This window comes from Propithecus coquereli, unplaced genomic scaffold, assembly GCF_000956105.1.
Source record: "Propithecus coquereli isolate 6110/MARCELLA unplaced genomic scaffold, Pcoq_1.0 Scaffold79, whole genome shotgun sequence".
In the NCBI taxonomy this organism is placed as follows: Eukaryota; Metazoa; Chordata; class Mammalia; order Primates; family Indriidae; genus Propithecus; species Propithecus coquereli.
In genome coordinates, this window is record NW_012154062.1 from 7042046 (window position 1) to 7066073 (window position 24028).

The 24028-nt window shown below is 42.3% G+C and overlaps 1 protein-coding gene across 5 annotated transcripts in view; it reads right to left on the reverse strand.

Annotated features, from left to right (window-relative positions):
* The window catches only part of EBF2 (early B-cell factor 2), a 180017-nt gene that overhangs the window by 17812 nt on the left and 138177 nt on the right, over positions 1 to 24028 (reverse strand). For 3 of the 5 annotated variants that reach the window (XM_012662956.1, XM_012662955.1, XM_012662954.1), the window contains 3 exons: positions 19013 to 19130; positions 17352 to 17482; positions 16295 to 16421 (listed from right to left, as the gene is read on the reverse strand). In XM_012662956.1, coding sequence (XP_012518410.1) covers positions 16295 to 16421; positions 17352 to 17482; positions 19013 to 19130 — 376 coding nt within the window. Of the gene's footprint in view, positions 1 to 16294; positions 16422 to 17351; positions 17483 to 18827; positions 18831 to 18988; positions 19131 to 24028 lie in introns of all 5 variants that reach the window. The other 2 variants (XM_012662952.1, XM_012662953.1) reach the window with 2 other exon arrangements.

A 24028-nucleotide genomic window follows, 5' to 3' on the forward strand; every position in this document is an offset into this window, starting at 1 on the left:
ATGTCCATCCTTCGGGTGGTGTGCTTTGCACTCTTCGTGTATGCATATACCCGACCTCTCCTCCCCCGTCCCCCCTACTTTATATATTAATTTTTTTCAACACTCTGTCAACATGTTACGATATCACATCCCAATTTATCCTCTGGTGTTATATATAGAAAGGCCATGCTAAGTCCTAGATCTGATAAGCACACACACACAAATGTATGCACATATGTATGTGAATTCTTAAATTATTTAACTTATCTGGATTTATTTTGTTCTATAACATTATATATTTAAATTTGCCACAACTTCATATTACAATTTTTTGAATGGTTTGTGGACATTCTATTCTGTTGTATTGATTTATGTTTCTATTCTGGATGAGAATCATACTATCATGGTTGTAATACATGTCTAATATTTGATAGTATAAGTATCTTTTCACAAATACACAATCTTTTTAAACTACATTTTCGCAGCTATTCTTATCCATTTATTCTTCCAGATTAACCTTAGGGAAACTTCAAAAAATATTACAGTTGCATTAAACTTGTAACTAGAGAGAAAACAAATAGCTTTGCAATATCAATACCCCACCTTCTTCAAATCCTCTAGTAAAGTACATGTTACTCATCATACAGGTGCTAAATTTTTCGTTTTTCATTTTTATTTTTTGCTGTGTATTTCATTTTTTGTTTTTTATTGTGAATATAATTACTCCATCATATTTCCAAAGAGTCTTATTAGTGTCTAGAAACAGTTCTGCTTTTTACATAACCTGCAGGCAGTACATGCGGGGGTAGCGTGTGGTCTCCTACGGTATAGTCATTAAGAGAATCAGCTTTAGAGTCGAGTACATCAAGCTGGGGTTGAATTCTAGCTCCACAATTTCTGTGAGCTGTTTAAAATCCATCTCCTGGGTTGGCTGTCAAAATTAAATAAAACCATTTATATAATGCCTCTGGCACAGAGCTTGGCATAGAAAAGATCTTAACCAAAGGTAGTTCTTAGTTTGTAACCAAACCCCTGACAGATGTCACTGTGTTTTCTATCCATTCTCTTAGGCTTGTATATTCATACAATATACATGTAATGATCATTTTATCTCCTTTTGCTAGATATGTTCATCCCATCTAGTTTTCTTAAGCCCATTCTTGTGTTGGTTAAAACTTGCCAAACAATGCCCCTGGGAACAACACTAACATTTCACTGTCAAATGTGGTGTTGATTTGAGACAGTATTATTTATCATGCTTCATGAAGGGGTTTTATCAGGACTTGTTGGAATTTTGGAAAATTATAATCACATGAATTTTCTTTTTTGATCAGTTTATATTGTATTTCATCATATATTTTCTAACGTTTCACAATTAAACATTATAGATGTGGTATATAATTTTCTTGGTATATTTATGAATTCAATTTGTTAATATTTTCTTAAGACTACTGGTGTGAGGATTAAATAAATTAAGTTACTAAGAATAGTGTCTGGCGCATGGTGACCGCTCAAGTGTCGGTTGTTATTGTTGATAGTAATTTATGTGCTCGTATTAATAACTAGGAATGTGCATAGCTCTGTCCAACTTATGATTGGTTTTTATATTATATTAGGTTTGAAAAATAAATTTAGAATTTTTTTATATTTTATCCTATATGGTCTATTAAATTTATATAGCATGGGTAGTAGTATCTCTTGGCTAAAAGTTTGAAAGAGCTCCAGTAAAATTGCTCTTGTTGAGGTCACCAATAACATTTTAACCAAACTGAGAGGAACTTTTCCATTCTTTTCTTAACCCCAAATTAGCATTCAACACTGCTCAGGTTTCTCAACTTCTGGTAATACTCCTACCTACCCACTGACTTTCCTGAACTCATACTGCCCAGCTTCCCTCCTACCCCCCTGACCACACCATCTCAGCCTATTTGGAGGACTGTTCTTTCTCTGCCTACCTTGTAAGAGTTAACGCTCCCCAAGGTTGTAGAAAATTCCACATAGATGTCCCATAGACTCTTCCCACCCAAGATACCCAAGCACATGAGATTCTCAGTGAATAGCACCATCATCCATCTGACTGCCAGTCAGAAAACTGGATTCATTATCTCTCAATATGATTTGCATTTTTCTAGAAAAATCATCCCACTCAAAAATTTAAAAGGTTTAACAAAAAATCCAAAAAGGGTTGAAAAGTCCAAACCTCCAACCTACAGTTCTACTCCTCCTCCCCTTTTGTTATAATTTTCTGAGTAGTCACATTTCTAATGTTGACTTCCTTTAGTTCTAAGAATACCCTAAAGTTTCTAGAAAATTGAATATTAAACTGTTACTTGCTTATTCTAGCCAACTGCACTGGATTCAAAAAGGTAGTCTGCGCAGTATCTGCCTTTTGGAATTTATTGAGTTTTTTATGAATTAATAGATATTAGTGTTGTCTGCATTCTATGGGTAATGCTTTAATGTTTTAAGATACTTTTTGATCACATTATTCAACATTCATTTTTGCTATTATAAATTTGTTTTTCCATGTTCTCCTTGTATTTCTAATAGTTTTTAAATATATATATATATATGTCTTTTTCTCTGGTAATTTGGAAGATATACAACCTATTTTAATTTTAAGAAGTACCTTTAGATTTCTCTAAAAATATTTTTCCTAATTATTTGAATCTGTTGAGTTCCTCCAGATAAAAGGAATTTTGCTTGCCTTTAATTTTCCCACCTCATTCTCTCCACTTTCACCTGTTTGTTGACAGTTTATCATCCTGAGCTGACATTACTATTATTAGATTTTTCTCTGTATTTTTTAGAAACTAATTTTCGTATTTACATTAAGTATTATTGCCATGTTAACAGTAATGTAGACACTCAATATTGAATGGCTTTCTCTGCTGACCGCCAATCTCATGATACCCCAGCTTTCCCCTTCTTGCAATTCTACATTGATTCAGTTCTCCAGCAGTCAGGTGACATCAGTAAGAGTTGAATTCTGTCTAGGCTCTTGAAATAATATGTGTCTTTCTCACACAGAAATGACAACCACCGTGGATGTGGAATTGGTAACCGCACACTCACTCTTTTCCGTCCAAGATCAAGTTTCCGCTATGTCACTCATTCTCACCCCTCAAGCTGGGGACAGGGGAACTCAGGGTTCTTTTCTGAGTCTCCTCTGTCCCATCCTAACCGTGCTGTTCCTTCCTGGGGGGAGAATGACCAGGCCAGCTGGAGTCCACATGTCCTCCAGGACGGCCCTGTCTGCTCACACCAGCACCATGGCGCAAAATATCGCCGTATTGATGACACCAGCCTAGTTTCAAGCATAAACACAAGATTTCCCTTATTTCCTTATTTTTATGTTTTCCTGACACTATCCTCCGATATACTCTGGGAGTGAAGGGGAGCAGATTAAACACTTGCACTTACATTACCATCTTACCCAGAAACACATGTAAGAATAGCTGTATATATAATTGGAATCTTTCTGTAAACTTTCTTTTCCCCACTTAGTGTTATAATGTCAGCAATTCTGGAAGCCTTTTGCTTTAGTAGCAGGGTTTTTAGTGGCTATGTCATAACGAAAATTGCTATAACCACTGTTAGAATTTATGGAAGATTTACTGTGTTAAGGGCCCTTGGCTAAGCCTTTTACGTACATTAGCTCATTTAACTCTGATTACCACCCTATGATGTGGGTTTTATCCCCATTTTCAATGCAGTTCAAGGTGGCAAAAGGTGGGATCTCTGCCTGCTTCTCCAACTCCAAAGCCTGCGCTCTTAACTTTTTCTGCCGCGGAACTGGAGCTGTTGTTCCTTCCACCCCACGTTCCCTCCCCACGTCCAAGCAAAGAGCAGCAGACACGGAGGGTGAAGCCCTGGCTGGGTCGCCTGATTTCTCAGTCGCCGAGAGCTGAAGGCCCCATGTGGTATCAACCAGCAAACACAAACAGCTGCCGGGCACTGCAGGGCAAATACACTTGGTGACGGAATTTTCCAAATCCGTCACTGCCTCGTTTTTGTTTTTTCATGAGCACTGTTTCATTACCCAAAGTGTGGATTTTCTTAGATGGAGAAAATTGAAAGATTATAAATAAAGATATGCTCACAACAGGCCGAATACAAATTAAAGAAATATGCCATAAGGTGGAAGGTCTAACCCCTCCCTGTCTCTGTTGTCCTTGTCACTTCCTTCCCACTGGCACGGCTGCTCCCCCAGGCAGGTACGCTGCTCTCACAGAGCACCACGGGGTCCACCCACGGGCCCCCGCCATCGCCACCACCCTCATCCCCCAGTCCTTCCTACTGCTTGCAGAGCGGCTCTCAGGTGAAGCTGGGCTCTCATCAGCACACAGAGGTGGGATGGAGAGGGCAGTTTTTCTTTAATGGAATTTATCACGCATCTGTACCCACTGGTCTCCTGATCAGATTGAAAACCTCCAGCACACAAGGATCGTGTCTGGTGTATCTGCCTCCTCTCCACGGCCTCTAGCTCGTAACTTAGACACAGCAGAGTATCTTGACCACACTGGGTGAGCGATTCATGTTTTAAACTGAGTAAGTAGATTAGGCACAATCGTCTATTTTTACGTTGGTTGCTTTTTGGCAGGTCCCTGTCAGACTTCGTGGGCATAAACCGTAGGATGGGTCCCGTGTGTACCCAAATGAGAACAAGGACAGTGAAACTGTCATCTATATGGACAGGGAATCATCACACTCACTCACACTCACTCACACACACTCTCTCTCTCTCTCTCTCTCTCTCTCTTCGTTTAATCAAGTCTGCTTTTGAAGTCGAAATCACGAAGTTGAAATTACCCGGGCTCTGTTTAGCCAACACCAAACCATAAGAGGAACTTCAGCCTTAGACACAAAAACGTCGGGCTTGACGATCTTTCCTTCGGTTCCAGGCTGACTCCCCAAACAACCAGTTGTTTTTGCATCTTAAAGATCCAGCTCCACCTTGAATCCCGGCTTCCACCTTCCCACTCCACCTCCCCCTGTCCCCGGCTGTTTTCTTCCTTTTCAGGCCTAGTGTGAACCAAGCAAACCTCAATTAGCTAATGAGGTGCCCAAGACCAGCACCACGACGGTCTCTAAGGGCCAACCAGGTCATTACCCGCCATCATCAGTGTAAATTTACGGCCTCGCCTACCACATGGAGCGCGGGATCCTGTGAGGTTCTGCCAACCCTTTGGCTGACAGGGACACGCAGAAATGCTGGCAGGGCAAAAACAGAAGTAAATTAAAAATAGGCTTCAATCTATAGGCTCTATTTGTCTATGTCTTTCTTTAGTAATATAACATTAAGGTAAAAGGTCATATCCCCACTGAAATATAATTTATATTTACCTTTTATTAAATAATTATGGCATGGCATGAAGTTAAATATTACAGAAGCTAATCAAGAGGGAATTCAATAGAGAAAACTCAGACATGAGAATTTCGTCTTTGCTATACATAGAATGTCTTAATCCTCCACTGGGAGTCATTCGGGTTTGCTTAAGGAGTTTAATAATACACATTTCAACTGCCACAGAATCTAAATCCCATTTGGATCAGCCTCGAAAAACTTTCATCAATACCCTGAGATTTCATAATATTTCTCCTGAGAGCCCGGATCTCATGTGTCATTTCTCACTTTGATTGTGGGTATAATATATGAGGTTACTTAGATATCTTGGACCCAACAAATGCATATAAACTATAAGCAATGTGTGAATGTTTTTTTTTTTTTAAGTAAATTAGTATTTAACTAAAAATATCTACTGGGAACCACTCATTTAAAAAAAAAAAAAAGCTGGCTGGTGCTCAATATTAATTTTCCCAAAGGATTGGTGAGACATATAAATTCTATATTATTTTTATTTTCTTTCCTTAAGAGGAGGCATGGAGACTAGATAACACTTACCTCCATCTTATGCTTTTACTTCTATCCCCCCAAAATATAGAGGACACTGGCTAACATGGAGAGGGCGTTCTCTGTTAGAGTTTTGGTCAGACCTCAACAATACAGCCTTGGCATTGCAGGCAGGAGGTCACTTGTGCCCTTGCCCAACAGAGGCACTAACCACAAAGATGGCGACATCAAGACCTGATCGATTTTCTTTGCAGGAATTTGAGAGGAGAAGAGTAAGATGATGAGGAGAGGAAGGTCCAAGTGCTCCATGAGGCTACCACCCTGGGGACGTTGGCAGATCCCACCGCTGGCCCAGGTTTCAGCTCTGCTTGCCATTGAGTATCCACGTGGCTCCCAGGATTCCCCTGGATTCTGCCAGTGGCCTCCAAGAGGCCAATGAAGGTGGAAGTTCTGAGCCCAGCTGTTGGTTTGCACCTGTGCATTTACCTGCAGAAAAGGATCTTCGCTTTTATCAGATGTTCGCAGAGCCCATGGTCCAAGAAGGGCAATAGCCCACAGAACCAGAGGATCCCTACTGTCTTAAGCCTAAATCCCAACTTTCTTCAAGAATAAAGGAGACCACTAAAAAGAATCCTGCTCTTTGCATTCTAAAAACCAAAGTAAACAGAACAAAACAAAACCTAAAATCTATATGACGTGACTGCCAGATAAACACCAGATCAGAAGATGGACTCCGATATGCCACAGAGGAGAAAACCTGCGTCAGGAATGCCTGCCACGGCTTTGGTCAGCGAGTGACTCTGTCCACTGGGCAGCAAGTGGGAAGCAGCCTGGCTTTGGGAGGAATTTAGATAAACACAGACGAGCTTCTGCCCTTGGGCCACTTTTAGGACTTTTCTTTCCTGACAAAGTACTTTGATCCTACACGTTAATTCCCACTAGGTCTGCCTTCCATGTGCAGTGATGTTGGTTCCCCTCTCTCCCCCTCCTCCTCCTCCCAATTTCCTCATCCCACTGATGGTCTCCCTACTGCCCTAGCCCTCGGGTGTCCAATATCCAAAGGCTACATTACATTAGCATTTTAATGCTGGTAAGTTAAGTTTTTTCATAGCATACAGTGGTAGAGAGAAAGCTGACCCTGGCTTGAGATCTGCCTTAGATCCCAACATGGACGAATGATGCCACCTTCATCCAGCCACTTGGCCAGATGGGGCTCTGGTTAATTTCTCAGCAAAGACAAAGGGTTAGGCTAAATGGCCCAGCTACATGTATCGAGCTTCCTTGAAAACTCTTGCATTTTATAATTCTAAGGCTATTATTTATTTGGAGTAGTGCTGTTCTTTTCTGAGGAGTAGAGATGAGTGGGCTCGAAGTCATAGGCTGTGGAATTAAGTTGTCTTTAACCTTGGCTACATTGAAATCTCTCCCCACATCCATTTGTTTCAATGCAGCCAAAGTTCAGTGTTACCAATTTAAAAACAAAAAGGAACAAAGATAATATAGGAACACATTATTAAGAGGCGGTACCTGCCTTTGTGGACACAGGAACAAAAATACCAGGCGAGAACCAACAGTACACAAGCGAAAGATTAGACCGAAGCCTTTGATATTTAATTTTAAATGAAATATTAATTTAATATTTAATTACGCTTTGGTTTCCAGAAAAACTGCGGCAGCAAGACAGATTGTTTGAAGAAGGGAGTAATATTCATGGTTAAGGAGACAACTGTAAAAATTAAAGATAAATTTCAAGGGTAAATCTAAATGCCACAATGGAGCAGTTATGAATAAGCTCCTGCTCTCTGTAATTTGTATTTAGAATATTATAGCCCAGAGCAGCAGTCCATTAAGGGGCTGGGATGTCTCTGGGGCCAACAACGGAGACATCATTCCTCACACTCAGCTGAAAGATGGATCTGAATTTCACGAGAGGTGTGGGTGGAAGCAACTTCAGTAAAAGTGCAGGCTACCGGGAGGGCTGTTGAAGCAACCTGTTTCCAGTTTGAACAGGCAACGATTGCACTTGGGCCAGTTTTTGATGTCTGAATTGGGTATTTTTAACTAAAAATGAGATTCATTTCTTCAATGGGATTTTTTTTTTTTCCAGGATAATGCTATACGTGGATGAGCTATTAACATTTGGAATCCAGTTGGCACATCTGCACAGAGCCCCTTTATGAAGGCAGGACCCCGCCGCTCGTGCAGAGGCTGGGGGAGGAGGCTGTTTGGGGTGTGATTTGGGGGTTTGTGGAAAAATCTGGGCCCCCCTTTTCTCCTCCCACCTGCTGCCTGTTCTTGGCCATTTTCCTGTTAATGAACACTTTCTCCCAAATAATGAACAGTAAAACAAAAACAAAAATCACACATTTGTTCTTTGCTAAAGTAAAAGATAAGAAATATTTGGGGGGAGGAGGTTAGTTAACATGAGTTCTTGGGTGTCTCAGCATCACGTCTCCATTAGCCAGACTGTCTCTGTCATCCTCTAAGATCTACCGCACAGCCTGCAAAGCACCTACGCTGCGTGCACCGGGCCAGCTGCGTCTCTTCTCCTTTTAACACCCGCTTCCACGTGACCCCACTCCCCACCTGTGAAGCCCTTGTTCTTGGGCTGCCTTGGCCTTCTCTGCCTCCTGCAAAACTCTAATTTCTAACCTAGACCGAGATATCAAAGGCAAAACGTGGCAGGTCTTTCAAGAAGAATCTACATTTCCCAGAAGACACACAAGTCCACCTCTGATCCTGCAGCAGGGACAGAGGAAGCCACTTAGAACTCACCACAGCTACGTGTATCCTCCTGCCAGGTGCTCACAACAGTGAATTTTGCTTGCATTTTTATACTTATACACATAAATGTTTTTCCATGTGTATATGATTTTTATCTTCCCAGTAAGTATACCTCCAACTTTGAGGTTACAAAAACGGTACAAAGAAAAATTAAGTGATTTTCCCAAAAGCTGGGAGGCAAATCCCAACGTCTTCACTCTGTCACCGTCTCTCTTCTATACCGTGACAGCCTCCCAGCGCTGTCGCCCCCCACCCCAGTGCCAAGCTCTCCCAGGTTTAACAACAATGTGGAGTTCATATTCCTTTGCTTTCTGTAACTTCAGTTATTGGCGAAGAGGATAATTTCTGTCACTTCTGAGGAATTCAAGGCACTTCACAGGTCCTAAGTCTAGCACAGCATGCTGAGATCGTGAGCAATGTTCCCATTTTGCGATCTAGAAAACCAGAGCCCAGGTAAGGCATCTTCTGGGACTCTCTGCATGCTCACCAGCCATGGCCTGTTTCCTGTGCACCTCCCCAGAGTAGCAGCCACAGAGACAAGGCATCTGCCAAGGAAGACTACCAGGAGAGACAAAACAGACGGGCTTGGTGTCATTTCTTCTAATAATCCGCACAGGGTTGGAGAGTCATACAGGCTAGTGGTTAAGGGCTGAACTCTGAAATAGGACGGCTAGGACTGAACCGAGCTTGGTGACCTTAGGGAGGTGCCTTAATTTCTCTAAGCAGCAGGAATCTCAACTCTAAAATTGAGATGCTCATGGAACTGTGGTCACGGACAAAGGTGGCAATGCTCAGAGCTCACAGGACAGGGTCTAGCCCTATGTGGTCAGGAGATGACAGATGTGATTACCGAATTGCTATCATTTTTCTGACTAGTTTTGCCTTGTGATAGAAGTTATAGGACACTTGGTACCCAGCAATTAAGAACCACAGCAACAACAGTGAGAAGCTCCGTTCCTCTGTGCTCTTAACCCACACGCATCTTGCTTTGCCCTGGATGCTGTGGCTGGTGCAGATTTAGACAACAGCAATTCCACTCCCAACTGCCACACTCTGACGCCCTCTCCCTGCACACGCACCGCTGCCTGAAGTCAAGATAGCCAAGAAGCAACTGCACAACCCAACACTGTCGTCCCATCGGGTGCCCCTATTAGGATCATTTTCCTGCACTGCCAGTTCACTGTGGAAGTCTGCAAGGAGAGCAAAGCTCTCCTCTCCTCTCAGCCTCACCCAGCGTGGTGCCTCGAGGTCTCCAGCCAGACAGAGGCAGCTGGGCTTTTCCTGATGAGCTCTGCTCTCACGCGGCTCTCCGGATTCCACAGCAGCAAGCTGCACATTAGCAACCCACGGGGGGAAGAAAACTGACCTGAAAAGTCACATGCATGAGACAACATGTTGTTTTCAGAGCCCTGGTGCTGTCTGTGCTGTACTTGGCAGCAGCAACCATGGGGAGCTGACTACTGCATTCTGGTTAATTATACCAGGTACCACCAATAGGCTTGGGTTCCTCGTGGCGATGATGCCTCCTTGAATACAGAAACTACCAACAGTCAGACTCTGGACCACAGGGTGTGTGTGTGGGTCAGGGGCTGAAGGAGAAGAAGTTCCCCAGAGCCTCCATTCCTGCCTCTTGCTTTTTAAGTCTCCTTCTAGAAAGCTCTACCTAAGAGTGAACACTACGCTTGTGTTCATGGTGAAATGACCCAGTGTCGGCTAAGAACCCCACCGCGTGTGGAGCGCTTTCTAAGCCAGAGAGTCTCTGCAATGGCCTCGAGAGCAGAACTCATGTCTCCCAAACTCACTTCTGTTTAAAATACAGACTCCCAGACCCCCTCAGAAGGGCAGGATCCGGTGTGTGGGGGATGGCGCCAACATGTTTCTCATGATCAGCCAAATGAGGGAAACGTCTATGGGTAACAGTATAATTAGCATCAGAGCTTTACATGTGGAGAAAATGAGGCTCAGAGAGGCCAGGTGACCTGACAAAAAACAAACAAGCAACGGACGATGCTGGCAGACCCGAAAGCATCTCCTCTCAGACCCCTCCTGTCCACAGAGCTCACTCTGCCCCACTAACGCTCTCGGGGTGTCAAGTTTTCCTTTTTCTCTGGAATCTAGATGATTTTTTCCACCCTGCCCTTGGAGCCGAGTATGTTGTTGAGGGCTGCAGTGGCCTTGGGGCGCTGTCCTGCAGGGAAGCCCCAGGGTGCCCCAAGGTGTGGTTCCTGTTTCAATTCCAGCCCTCTAGAGCCTGGGCTGGCTGGAAAGACAAGGACCCTTTGTCCACCACCCCCCAGCCAGGGAAGAGGCTGTGGCCACCCAGGAGACCAGGTGAAGGGCTCAGCTCCAAGCAGAGCAGTCCCCCTTCAGTCACCTGTGAAGCCACTGCCTTTTCAGCCATCAGACTGAGACGGAGTTAGATCTTCACGTTGGAGGCTGCCTATTCTGTGCGAAAGATAAGAGGCCACCAGCCCATCTCCTGCGGGCTCTGGAACCCTCTATGGATGACATCAGCTTCCTGCCTCCACCAACCCAAGCTGCACCTGGCCCATTTACCTCAGGGCGGAAGAGTTTCTAGAGAGCGACCAGCCTCCTGCAGCAGCCTAGATGTCGTCTGTATTTCTGGTTTCTTCTCTATTTAGGAAAGAACAAACTACTGGGCCCCTGCCCTCCTCACTCCTAACCGCCTCCCAAGGTCCTTCCTTCTCGAAGGCGGTGCTCTGGAGGAAGCTTCATGGCCTGCCTGCCTCGAAATACTTTCTTTGTACCTAAAACAGTCAAGTTTACTAGTGTATGCTGTTTCAGTGTTTAAACACGTAAGACAGTATTGTGTATCCTATTTTATTATTTCAATTTTTTATTAAAATTAATTTTATTAGAATATAATAGATATAAGCCACATGAAACAAATTTAAATAATACCAACACCTGGAAAAAATCATTGTTAACACTTTGGTAAGCAGGCTTCCATACCTTACTTGGGTTTTGTATACACCTACTCATTTTTCATATCTATGTAAAATTGGATCATACTAAGCATACTGTTTTTAAGCTTTTGTTAAGCCTATATCATAGATGTCCTTCATGTGAGTAAGTATCTATCCATAGGATTATTTTTAATGTCTAAAAAGTATAGAGATGCTCCAGGCACTGTGGTTCACACCTGTAATCCCAACGCTTTGGGAGACAGAGGCAGGAGGGTCACTTGAGACCAGGAGTTCAAGACCAGCCTGGGCAACATAAGTGAGACTCCATTTCTCTCCAAAATTTAAATAATTAGCTGGGTGTGGTGGTGCACACCTGTAGTACCAGCTACTTGGGAGGCTGAGACAGGAGGATCGCTTGAGCCCAGGAGTTCAAGGGTACAGTGAACTGTAATCGCACCATTGCACTCCAGCTTGGGCAACAGAGCAAGATCCTGTCTCAAAATAAAAAAGGTGGGGGGGGCGATAGAGATGTCCTATTATTTATTTAATGAATCCCTTCATGGACAGTAAGGATGGTTTCAATTTTTCACTACTACAAACAGGGCTCCAATGAACAGCCTTCAGACAAACTCAATTATTTCCTAAGTCTACATTCCCAAAAGTAGAATTGCTGGCTCATAGGGTACGTTTTTACAGCTAGTACCAAGCAAGTGTTCTCCTATAACCATTTACATCCCTATAGTGTGTTAGAAAGTCCCTACTATCTTCTAATTTGCCAACCTGTGTATTTTCATTTGTTTAAAAAAGAAAAAATCTTTGCCAACTTGATAGGGAAAAATGTGATCCTCTTATTGCCTAATTTGCATTTATTTGGTTACTAATGTGGTTGAAATTTTTCTATGTTTATTGCACAATTGTATTCCTTCCTGACTTAACTCTATTTGGGTATTTGTTTTTTCCTCTTTAATTTATAAGATATCTGATGTCCACCTCTTTATCCACAATGTAAAGCATAGTGGTTGACAAAATAGGCATAAATTTTTGCTGAACAAATGAATGAATCTTTTTATAGGCAGGATAATATGTCACATAGAGCAACTATGTTCCCAATTTGTCTTTGTCCTTTTAATTCCTGGCACCCTGACATACAAACATTTTCTTTTTACGGAATCACATCCTCTTGCTTGATGGTATCTGTCTTTAGTGGCAATGTTAGCAAGGCTAACATCATAGTTATTTTTTAGATCTATAATCTTTGAAGCTTTCTACATTTTTAATTAAAAATATTTAATTTGAAGGTATTTTAGTTTATGATGTGAAATTACAAATCTTTTTCTTCTAACGCGTAACTAGTTGGCCTAACACATTTTTTAATCATTCCATTTTGTCCACAGCGACCTGACCTGGCTCCTCCCCTACACTAATACTTAAGTACTTATACGCGTAATATGTGCAAAATCAGTGTATTTTTTAATTTTCTGTTGCATGACATTTCTATATGTTCCTACAAAGCCTCATATTCTTTTAATTACTGAAACTTGAAGTAGGTTTTCATGTCGGATAGGGCAAGGCCCTCTCTATTTTTCAAAATCCTATTTTAGCACCTTTCCTTTCCAGGTGAAGTTTTGTAAAGTTTCCCCAAACATTTTGTTGGTATTTTGATTGGCACTGTGTTAAATTTATTCACTAATTGACATCTTTACAATATTAAATCTTCCCACCTCTCCGCCAGCTGGAAGTATTTTGTCCTTCCTCTGAACTCCCTTAGCACGTTATACCTTTTTTTTTTCTAAATCACTTTCTAAACTATACCCACCCAATTTTTCAACTCTGAAACCTGAGAGTTGTCCCCTTCCCTCCCCTCCCCAACCTTCACCCCATCCAATCAATCATCAAGTCCCGTCAGCTCTACCTCCTAAATTTTACCCACTGCAGCCTGTCCCCACTATGGGCACTCTGCTCTGAGCTACCATCATTCTGGCCTGGGCCACCACGCTGGCCTCCAGCTGACCTTCCTGCACCTACCCTGGCTTCCAAGTCATTCGGGAACAGCCCACGCTCCTGGTTCCTGCTACCCGACCACTCCTTCTCAGTCTCCTTCACTGCTCTTCTTCACCATCCTGAACCCTACACACTGGTGTTTTCAGGGTGCCATATTTAGGCTTCTTCCACCCTGTAGCTACAACCCCTTTCCATGGCGACCTCATCCAGCCCCATGGCTCTAAGTCCTGTTCTAGAGGCCAACTGCTCCTCTGTCCAACACCCTCCTGTCTTCCCACTCAACTCCCCTGCCCCACCTGCCTCATCTCCCATCGTGTTCTTCCCCACTGACTCCACTCCAGCCATGCCAGCATCCTCACTCTTCCCAGCCGCACCATGCTTGGGACAGAGAGATGAGGATGGAAGGGGGACAGATTCCCATGGCTGGTCCCTTCCTGGGATTCTGGTCTGTTTGATGTCCCTTCTACAGAGAGGCTTTCCTGATCATCCTACCTAAGGCCCTCCCTCACTCTCTTCCTTACTGTTCACTACCTGAAATTATATCATTTATTTTCTTAATTGTCTGTCTCCCCTCTATAATGTAAGCTTTATTAAGATGGGAGACTTTCCCTCCGTCACTTCTATATCCCAGAACCTAGAGTTGTGCCCACCCATGGCAGGCATGTAATAAATCCCATCTGAGCTGCTCTGGGAGCTAGAACAGTAACTTTTTCTATTGTGACTTCCATAGAATCTCCCATAGATCCACAAAATTAAAAACAAACACACCCGAGACGTGCTTATCTCAAGAGAGAAAATTCAAAAGCAAAATTTTTTAAATACCTAAAAATTACCTGCTTCCTTCTACTGCTAACCGATAGCTAACCAGAAGTTTGCACTTTAACAAGAGTAGGAATCTGAGTCTAAATGAGAATAGACTATACATAAAATGACATTATTAAAAATCTGTAATATATACTATATCTGTAAGACACAATTTCTTGGTTTATGTATTTCTTTCTCTTTGCCACTTATTTTTTCTTTCAAACTACAGCGCTCTCATTGATCTCATTGAGTTGCCTTTGGTTGTTCCCCCAATTAACTCAGTCTTTATATCAATAACATTCATTTTTCCTGAGATAATACTTTTCACTTACTCTCCCTTGCACAGAAACCTTCAATGCCTTCTTATTTCTTGCCAAATCAAGTCCAGACTCCCTTATCAGGCTTCTTTTTTCTTCATTTAAAAAAAATTGCAGTAAAATACACATAATATAGAATTTATCATCTTAATCATTTCAGGAGTTCAGTACTGTTAAGTATTTCGCATTGTTATGCAACCATCGCCACCACCCACCTCTAGAACTCTTTGTATCTTGCAAAGCTGCAACTCTATACTCACTAAACAGTAACTCCCAATTTTCCCTCCCCACAAACCCTGGTACCGACTTTCTGCTTCTATGAATTTGACTACTCTAGGTACCATACAAGGCTGTTTTATGCTTTCCTGCCCTCCTGTGCCTAGCTCAGCTAGCTTCTAGGCCAAGTTGTGCAACCTCTGTTGAAGCAGCCCTCTGTCCCTGTCCCAGAGGTGCGGGCTCGCCTCACCCCGTGGCCTTTGTACATGGGATTCCCACAGTTGGAACAGTCTTCCTTTTTCTCTTTGCTCATCCAAATCCTCCCTATCCTTACATACAGTCTTCAGTTTCTGGTTTTGTTTTGTTTTCTTGCTTTTTCTTTTTCTTTCTTTTTTTTTTTTTTTTCTTTTTATTGAGACAGGATCTTCCTCTATTGCCCCGGCTGCAGTACAGTGGTGTAATCCTAGCTCGCTGTAACCTCCAACTCCTTGGCTCAACTGATCCTCCTACCTTAGTCTCCCAAGTAGCTGGGATTACAGGTGTGTACCACCACACCTGGCTAATATTTCTTTTTTTTTTTTCCTTTTATTTTTTGTAGAGACAGGGTCTCACTATATTGCCCAGACTGGTTTCAAACTCCTGGCCTCAAGTGGTCCTCTCACCTCAGCCTCCCAAGATGCTGGGATCATAGGCGTGAACCATCATGCCTGGCCAGTCATCAATTTCTATCTCCTTCTTGACACCCCATTCTTCTACTCTAATCCACACTAAACTCTTTCTTTTTGAAACTAATATTCCATTCATTGGAAAAATGAAACATTTCAAATTGATGAATTTTCCAGCTGTTCTGTGCAATATACCATTGCCTCCTCCAAAAGTTTCTAAACTTCCAAATAGGGAAGGGACCATGTCTTATGTATCAGCTGTACTCTCCACCTAGAAAAAGCCATAGATACAAAGTGGACACTCAATAAACATTGAACTAATACATAAGTTTTTACTTTCATGAAGTTTTAAAATACTTTGAATCATTCTCCGACGTCACTGGGAAACTTTCTTGAATCTTTTCAAGAAAATTTAGTGACAGCCAACAACCTTGTCTAATTTTTTTTTATCTGATTGTTTGTATAAAAGACTGTTCTAGCCTCGTGCCAGCAGAGTTACATTTGTAAAGGTGTGTTCCTGCAATGAGCCTCCGTGACTATCTCCCAGATGATGCAGAAGTTGCTAAATTAAAATACAAATTCAGAATCGAGTCTACATTTCCCCATTCAATGTCTATCACTCGGTCCACTCTTCCCACACTGGGAGAAAGATCTAGAAAACTAGGATGATGATAAAGTGGAGAAACTGGGAACCAGAGTACAGGTGAACCAGAAGCCAGGATCTCTTGGAATCCTTTTCTCACCTACCTGTGTAAATGAACCTTCCTGGGGCTCCTTTGCAGAACTGTTTGGATTTGTAAGATAATGTCACCTCCACTACTCCAGGGATGTGCCGAGGAGGGGTCTGCACTCTGATAGCATGAGGAGTTATTAGCTGCAGAATGGACAGGCAGGGAAATAAATCACCTATTAGACAAGCCATCACTGAGAACACAGGACAGAGCAGCTCCTGCTGCTGCTCCCCAGGGCTTCTCTCTGCTCTAGTCTCAGAGTGTCCAAATGCCCTCCAAATGGCCCTGTTGCTATGTCTCTCATCTCTCTCTCCTTCACCCTGGGATTTCCTCTCAACCCAACCTTCCTAGGTCCTTTCCTTCCCACAAGCCCAGCTCAAGTCCCTCCCACCTCCTGCTGCCCACCCTACTCCCATCCCTGGAATCATTTCCTCCACAGAATTCCTATACTGCTTTTGACTTCAAATATTCATTTTGCCATGCCCAACTTAGCACCATTACTTATCTTTTTGTCGTGTGTTTTACGTGATTATGAAAGTAAAATAAATCCAATTTAGAAAATTTGGGAACTACAGAAAAATATAAAGAAAGATACAAACATTATAGAGAAAACCCATATTAACATTTGCTATGTTTCCAATATTTGTCTATGGATGTGTGTTACATAATTAGATTTTACATCCACAGACTCTGTTGTCCTGATTTTTTTCCCACTTAGCACTATAGAGTAAACATATCCCTTTTCCTGTATCGTTAGAATTTTTTCAAAACATAATTTTTAATGGTAGAATGATACTTCATCATTTATTTTATCATTCTCCTATTATCCCACATCTAGGCTACTTCTAATTTTTCACAATTTTAAATAATACTGCAATGGGTATTTATGTTTTTAAGGAGTATGTCCCCGTAATTGTTATGATGTCTATGTCTTTTTATCCTTGGGGATAAAAAGTAGTAGGTACTCAATAATGTGTGTTTGTGCCACTGATGATCTAGGAATGACTAGTTTCCCTGCATCAAAACAATCTTTGGGCCAAAGGAAATCAAGAAAACAAGTTCCCTTTGCCTACCTCGCTCCAGACGAGCATGGTCCCAAACACCACTTGGAGACCATCAAAGAAGTTGTCTCCAATGATGATGACCATGGCTCCTCCTGTGGTCCAGCCTTCACTTGGGCTGATGGCTTTGATGCAGGGGGTAGCTGAGAAGATAGGAAAGAAAAAGTCAGGTCTGTTCTTAAGGGGTTGAAGTTTGGAGTTTTGGGGATGGGCTGCTCTCAAAAGCTGTTGGTCATTGCAAGAAGTCCAAGCTGAGCTTTGCTCACTTGCCACCGTTCCCTAATTGGTTGTTGGTTTTCACCAAGTCATTAAAGCCTAATGAGTTGACCATTATATACGAAAAAGCAAAACACTTAGCTAATTGTGCAAAGGGTGTTTTTAAAGCTCTGTTGTTTTTGCCCATATTTTTATAAGTTGATTACACTGGAAACGTGTAAATCCCTTTTCTCTCCCCACCTCCTCTGCCCCAAGATGTTAAGATTTACAAGGCCCATTAATGTGCTAGAGAGGGAGAGACAAGGAGAAAACAAAATCTATCATAGTGGAAGGTTTTTTTCCAGCTCTACCAAGAGACAATTTCTAATCACTCTCCTAACTTTATAGGAAGGATTTTTCTCCACTTCGTCCATATGGTCGAGGCCTCTGGACTTTGCATCCCAACAGGAACCCAATATGGTTTTCAGGCCATAGCTAAAGTCAATCCATCACTCCATTTCCAAAGTTGACAGGGTCGAAGGTGGAGGAGAACTTTGGCAGGACTCCAAAAACATGAGCCCCCTTTGAACAGCCCGTCAATCACATCCAATCAGTCAAAAGAAACTGGATGGGTTCCTAGTTCTGAACCCTGGGATTTTCTTCTCCCCTTTCAGTGCCCACTGTGGGAGAATTAACACCACTCCGAATTCTTTACTGATTCAATCATTTTCTTTCAGTTCATTAATTCCTATTTAAAATGATACGAGATACATTTTAAGGGCCGAGTTGGGGTGGGGGTTGGAGGGCACTGTATAGCAAAACATCACACTGAAATAGTAGCCTAATTTGACCATTCATTCTATATTATTAGGTCTTCCTGCACCAGTGAGTTGGGGAGCATGGAAGGAGGGGGAATAACTAACATGGAATTTACTGAGGTTTGTCAGTTATCTTCATCGATATACTTTAATTTTTTGGACAACTTGAAGTTTAACAGTGACCGGTATTTCTAATTACTTTAATGCACTTGGAAAACTACACAGAGCAGCCCATGATTTCGTCTTGTCCAAGCAAACAAAAATCAATTAGTGTCAGTTTCATTCTGCACATTGTTTTGTTTTGCCCACAATCTGTTTAAGGGCACATCTGACACTTATTCATACATGTCTGGCACCGCAATGTTCCTGTTTAACTAAGATGTCATGGGCTACATTTGCCCGAAGTGCCCGTCTAGCAAAAAGAAAAACACAGAACCGAACAGAAGAGGCTGAGCGGCAGCAGAGGACGCAGGACCGGCTGGGAGGAGCGCGGGGCTGACGATGGCACGGGCTGGAGTCCACGTTTACAACTTCATTTCAAAACCCACATGGTTTTGTGTCCATTCTCCACTCCGACTCCAAGACATAAATTTGAAATTCCAACAAGGAAGTACGTGGAGAATCTCACTCGTCTACCGTGCTCGGCACAGACGGTCCTACCTTCCGAAGGGTCGAGTCTTCTCGCCCTCCGTCCGTGCTTGGAGTTGTTATGCACAAACATGTTGTCGGAAACAGCCAGGACGTGTCCATCCACGTTCACTGTCGTCGACAACACAACCTGTGTGTTTAAAGGAAAAAGGAGGGGGTGGTGGGGTTAGTTTCACAGAAAGTAGAAAATGCACCAAAATTCTGTTCTGCCACACCTCCCTATGGCAAATGGGGGACAGGACGGAGCTGGGGACGGGCAATAGTCTCTGTAACTCAACAGGTTCTCCTTCTCCTGTAACCATGGCAGAACTTTACAGGAAAAGAGGCTGCCCTTCACCCATGCATCGTTATGTATTTGTGGTTCAAGCCATGACCGTGTAATAAAGTGGGGAAACTACCTATCGCCTGCTGGGTCCAGAAACCTAGTTCCCTATCAAAGGACTTCGACCACCCTTCCCGGCAGAACCTCCACACAGGAAGCTGAGAGTGTGCCAGCCAGAAGCTAAGCTCTAAACAGCAGCTGGAAGGTTACTTCTCCAAGCTTGGGAATGGGGTCCTGCACTTCAGATGCATCCCAACATCACACTGGGCATTGAGATGCTGGCTGGTGAACCATCTGTGGTTGTCTCCACCCACTACAGAGCAGTGGCAGAGATGTGTAGAATTTGGTGAGAAGGTGAGATTGCTGGAATTCAGTGCTGAAAACGTAGGGCATGTAGTTTCTAACGGGACTGGGGGAGAGAGGGGTGGAGCAGTGGAAGAGCTTGGATTTGAAGTCAGAGGGAAATGAATTCAAATCTCAGGCCTGCTGCTCTTTCTAACTTGTAACCATGGACAAATTACTTAACCTTTTCAATCTCAGTTTTTCGTATCTGTAAAACCTAAACAACAATGCCTACATCCATCACAGGGCTGAATGAGATAAAATGAGGATAAGATGAGATACAGGTTGAGCATCCTTAATCCAAAAATCCGAAATCTGAAATGCTCCGAACGCCAAAACTCTTTGAACACCAACATGACACTCAAAGGAAATGCTCACTGGAGCATTTCAGATTTCATTCCACGGATTAGGGATGCTCAGCCAGTAAGTATATAATGCAAATATTCCAAAATCTGAAATCCAAAGTACTTCTGGTCCCAAGTATTTCTGATAAGGGATTCTCAACCGTAATATATGTAAAGCATTAAGCACAGTGCTTGGTGCTGCTAAATTGGGACAAGTTTGTGTCCTGACTGCCTTGCCCCTGCCTTGTTTGACCAGTCCATAGGCAAATGACATTAATCATTGAGATTCTCCCATGGTCTAAGCTCTGGGGAAGGTTCTAGAAAGGCACACATAAGACTAGATACCAACAGTTAACGAGGCATGACCCCTACCCTCAAAGAGCTTGCTTTCAGGCTGGAGAAACATAGGTAACACATGAAATAAGAGCACACAGAATGGGGTTAAACTGAGTTCCACCATCACAGGTGCTGCAGATCAGGGGTGAGGGAGAAGTCCAAAGGGCTGGAGATTAGCAAAGGCCGCCAACTGTAGCAGAAGACAGCGGACCTGGGTGTACCTACCACCAATTTCCTTGACCCGGGAAGATGAGCCATCTCAGATGCGAGTCTACTTCTCAGCTCGTGTCAGTTACGCATAGCAATTATTTTTTTGAGAAAGGAACTTGTTATATACATATTCATGCATATGTATAGACCTATTGAGGAAGGGCATTGAATAGGTACATAATGAGGAGCCGTGTTTAAAAATGACTCTTCCTGCCTGCCCCCAAATTAAATTGGTTGATATTCTACTTGTAATTGTCCTGCCACTCCTTCCTTCCTTATTAAATAAAGAGGGTGAGGGGTTGGTCCTGCCTTACCTCTTAACATGAAAGAATTAGGTGGCATTTTCATTATGAATAATTTCAAGCAAACAAAAGAAACAAGACAGCACAATGAATGCTCAGTATTCGCCATCCAGATTCAAGAATCATTAAAATATTGCCATTTTCATTGCAAGCAGTCCCCTTATCTGAGGGGGAGACATTCCAAGACCCTCAGTGGACTCCTAAGACCTTGGATAGCACCGAACCCTACCTATACTATGCTTTTGCCTATACATACCTATGATAAAGTTTAATTCATAAATTAGGCACAGTAAGAATAACTAATTATAAGATAGAACAATTATAATATATTGCAATAAAAGTTGTATGCATGTGGTTTCTCTTTCTCAAAATACCTTACTGTACTGTACCTCAGGTAACTGAAGATGGGGGAACAAAACTACGGACAAGGGGGAACTACTGTATACCACTACCCACTCCCTACCCCCTACTCAATGATGATGATGGTCACAGGTTTGGGGGGGGGTTGTAGGTAAAATTTGCATGCATTGAAATGCCCAAATCTTAGCTGTATAGTTTACACAATATAGACTATTGCCATCTCCTCCAACAGTTATCTTGTGTCCCTTCCCAGTTAATCCTAGCCCTACTACCACCAAAGCAACACTCTTCAGATTTTTTTTTTCCTAAAGAGAGTTTTCAGATGGTATCTAAAAATGTAGATGTCATCTAAAAATATTAAAATTTTTATATATTTTTAATGTAATACATTTTGGGGAATGCCTAAAACCCGTAAGTCCACAAATCATCTCATATAGTCTCATGCCATGGGCACGGCAGCATACACAAAATTTTGCACGGACATAAGTGAGTTTCAATCATCCAACCCAACGGAAATTCACTGAGCTTCTACTACACGTCACGTATTAGGGACAGGCCTTGAGGATCCAGAGAATAAACTCAAAGGAACTTCAGCTGTCATTTCAGAAAATTATCAATATAATTGTTCACAATTCAGGCCTGTAGTAGCCTGTCTAGCTCTGGGTCTGTTTTTAATTGTGTCCGTGTTAACATGTTAGAATCTGGGAAAAGTCCTTCCAGAAAGTTCCTATCACATGGCAGCAACCATTAGGCGGAAGCACCCATCACTCTCTGCAAGGGCACCAAGGCACACGTTCTTATCAGAGCCATCTCAGCAAAGCTCAAGATCACATCACAGTGGAAGGTAAAGACAGAAGGTAAGATGAACGTGAAGGTTGTTCACCCTCCAAAAATAATAGGAGAAAGGGGAGAAGAAAGAGGACTTAAACCACTCTTAGAGATTGTGTGTGTGAATGCATTTTCCAAGATGTGACTGTCATCTCTGGGAAAAAGCAAAGAGAAAAACAAAAACCAATAAAATCAGGAGGATATTTTTGGCTTTAATTGTTAATCAGCTGTCACAGGCACAGTGAGGCGAACCCCAGGCACTATCTGAGAATTATGTGGATGGAAAGAGCCTCCTCTCCGAGGCTGCTCTAATTCATTCCACAAGCTCCTTGTCATACTGTCCATTAATACTCCTCATGCATTCCTGCCGCAAAATATGGGGCTTTCTCAAGCCAGCTGATTTCATCATTGTCCATTTGGGTGGAGTGAGACTTAGTTCCAAAGTGAACATTTCCCAAATGACATACCCTGATGGTTCAGATGCACTTCATTATTTTCTATTAACAATGGAAATAAATTTTAATCTCTCTCTGGCTCGAGTTGGCCTCTCATGACAGCAAGGGAATTAACCTGAATTATTTCAGTGTCTGTAAAATTTATTACAAGATTTTAAATTATGTCCAAATGTATATGCATGTGCATGTACACATATAGATATGAGGCAAGTTCCAAGATTTAATATTGCAAATATCTTAGACAGTGAGGTAGCTAGAAGAGCCTGCCAATTAAACTGAATTTGCAAAACGTAATGGATTTAATTCACAAACTCCACAACATAAACTCAGACATACTTGGTGGTTCTTCCCATACATGGAGACACACACTTAAATACTGAATTTACATACCTTCGCTCTACTTCTGGAGAAATAAACTACATTATGCAGGTGAAGATATATATGGTACAGTCAAAGCTTCAAATTTAACTTCCTTCACTGTTTTCTGATGAACGATGACAACACTGATATTATTCTATTCAGAGAAGTTAAAATTTCTGAATGTTTTAAGACTAAAGGAAGTGGAATGTGCATTCCAACATCATCTCACTCCCAGGCCTTCCCCTTCCACAAGCCAACTTCTTTCCCCTAGTGAGTATTTCCTGGGTCACGAAGGCTGACCCTTTCCATCTGGAATCAATCAGTCAACCCCTGACAACTTCCTGAAACACCTCACTCCATTTCCTGTTCTCTCCCCCTTCCCGCTTTCCCCCTGGTTTGCTTCACTCTTCAAAACTGCAGGCCACAGCAGCTTGATGTTAGAGGGTCAGGCACAGTTAGACTCCAAAACACTACACAAGGACACCTTTGACCTTCAAAAATCTTTACATCTTAGCTAAACAAATCAAGGTCAACATTTCTTACCATTACCTTGTTAACTATTTGTGTGCATCTTTGCCAACAGTCTTCTAATCATATAACCATCAATACTACTTGTTCTCCTAAGATCACAAACTGATCTGCTTTAAAAGTAGCAAATTTAGGAAGGATAAAAGGTGCCATGCGGCGGTGCCTGGCACTAAAAATTGCCAGCATTATAACACGCGGAGAGTATTCCATACAAAGGAACTTCTCTGCCCCATCAGCAACTCTCATCACCTAGACTTGTTACCTCCTCTTTTCTAAGGCTGTCAGACTCTTTTGGCACTGCCAGTCTGCTGGCACAGCCCTAAAGTATGCCAATTAAGAATACAGATGTCCATAATTTGTGTGGGATGGACCCCCAGTTTCTGCTGCTGACACCGGTGACAGTTTTCATTTATTTCTCAGAGTTGATATATCTGTATTTCAGCTCAAAGCTCTGATAGGAAAGCCTGCACTTCTGAAACTAAGTCATGGTTGATGATACCTCTCCTCCACTGATACATTTCAATTCAATGCAAAAGCAACAACCAATTTATTTATGACAAGGTACCTTAAAGCCAAGGTTCCAAGAAAGAGAAGTCGAGATCAATTGAAATGGCTTGCATTTTTTTTTTTAAGTGAATGTG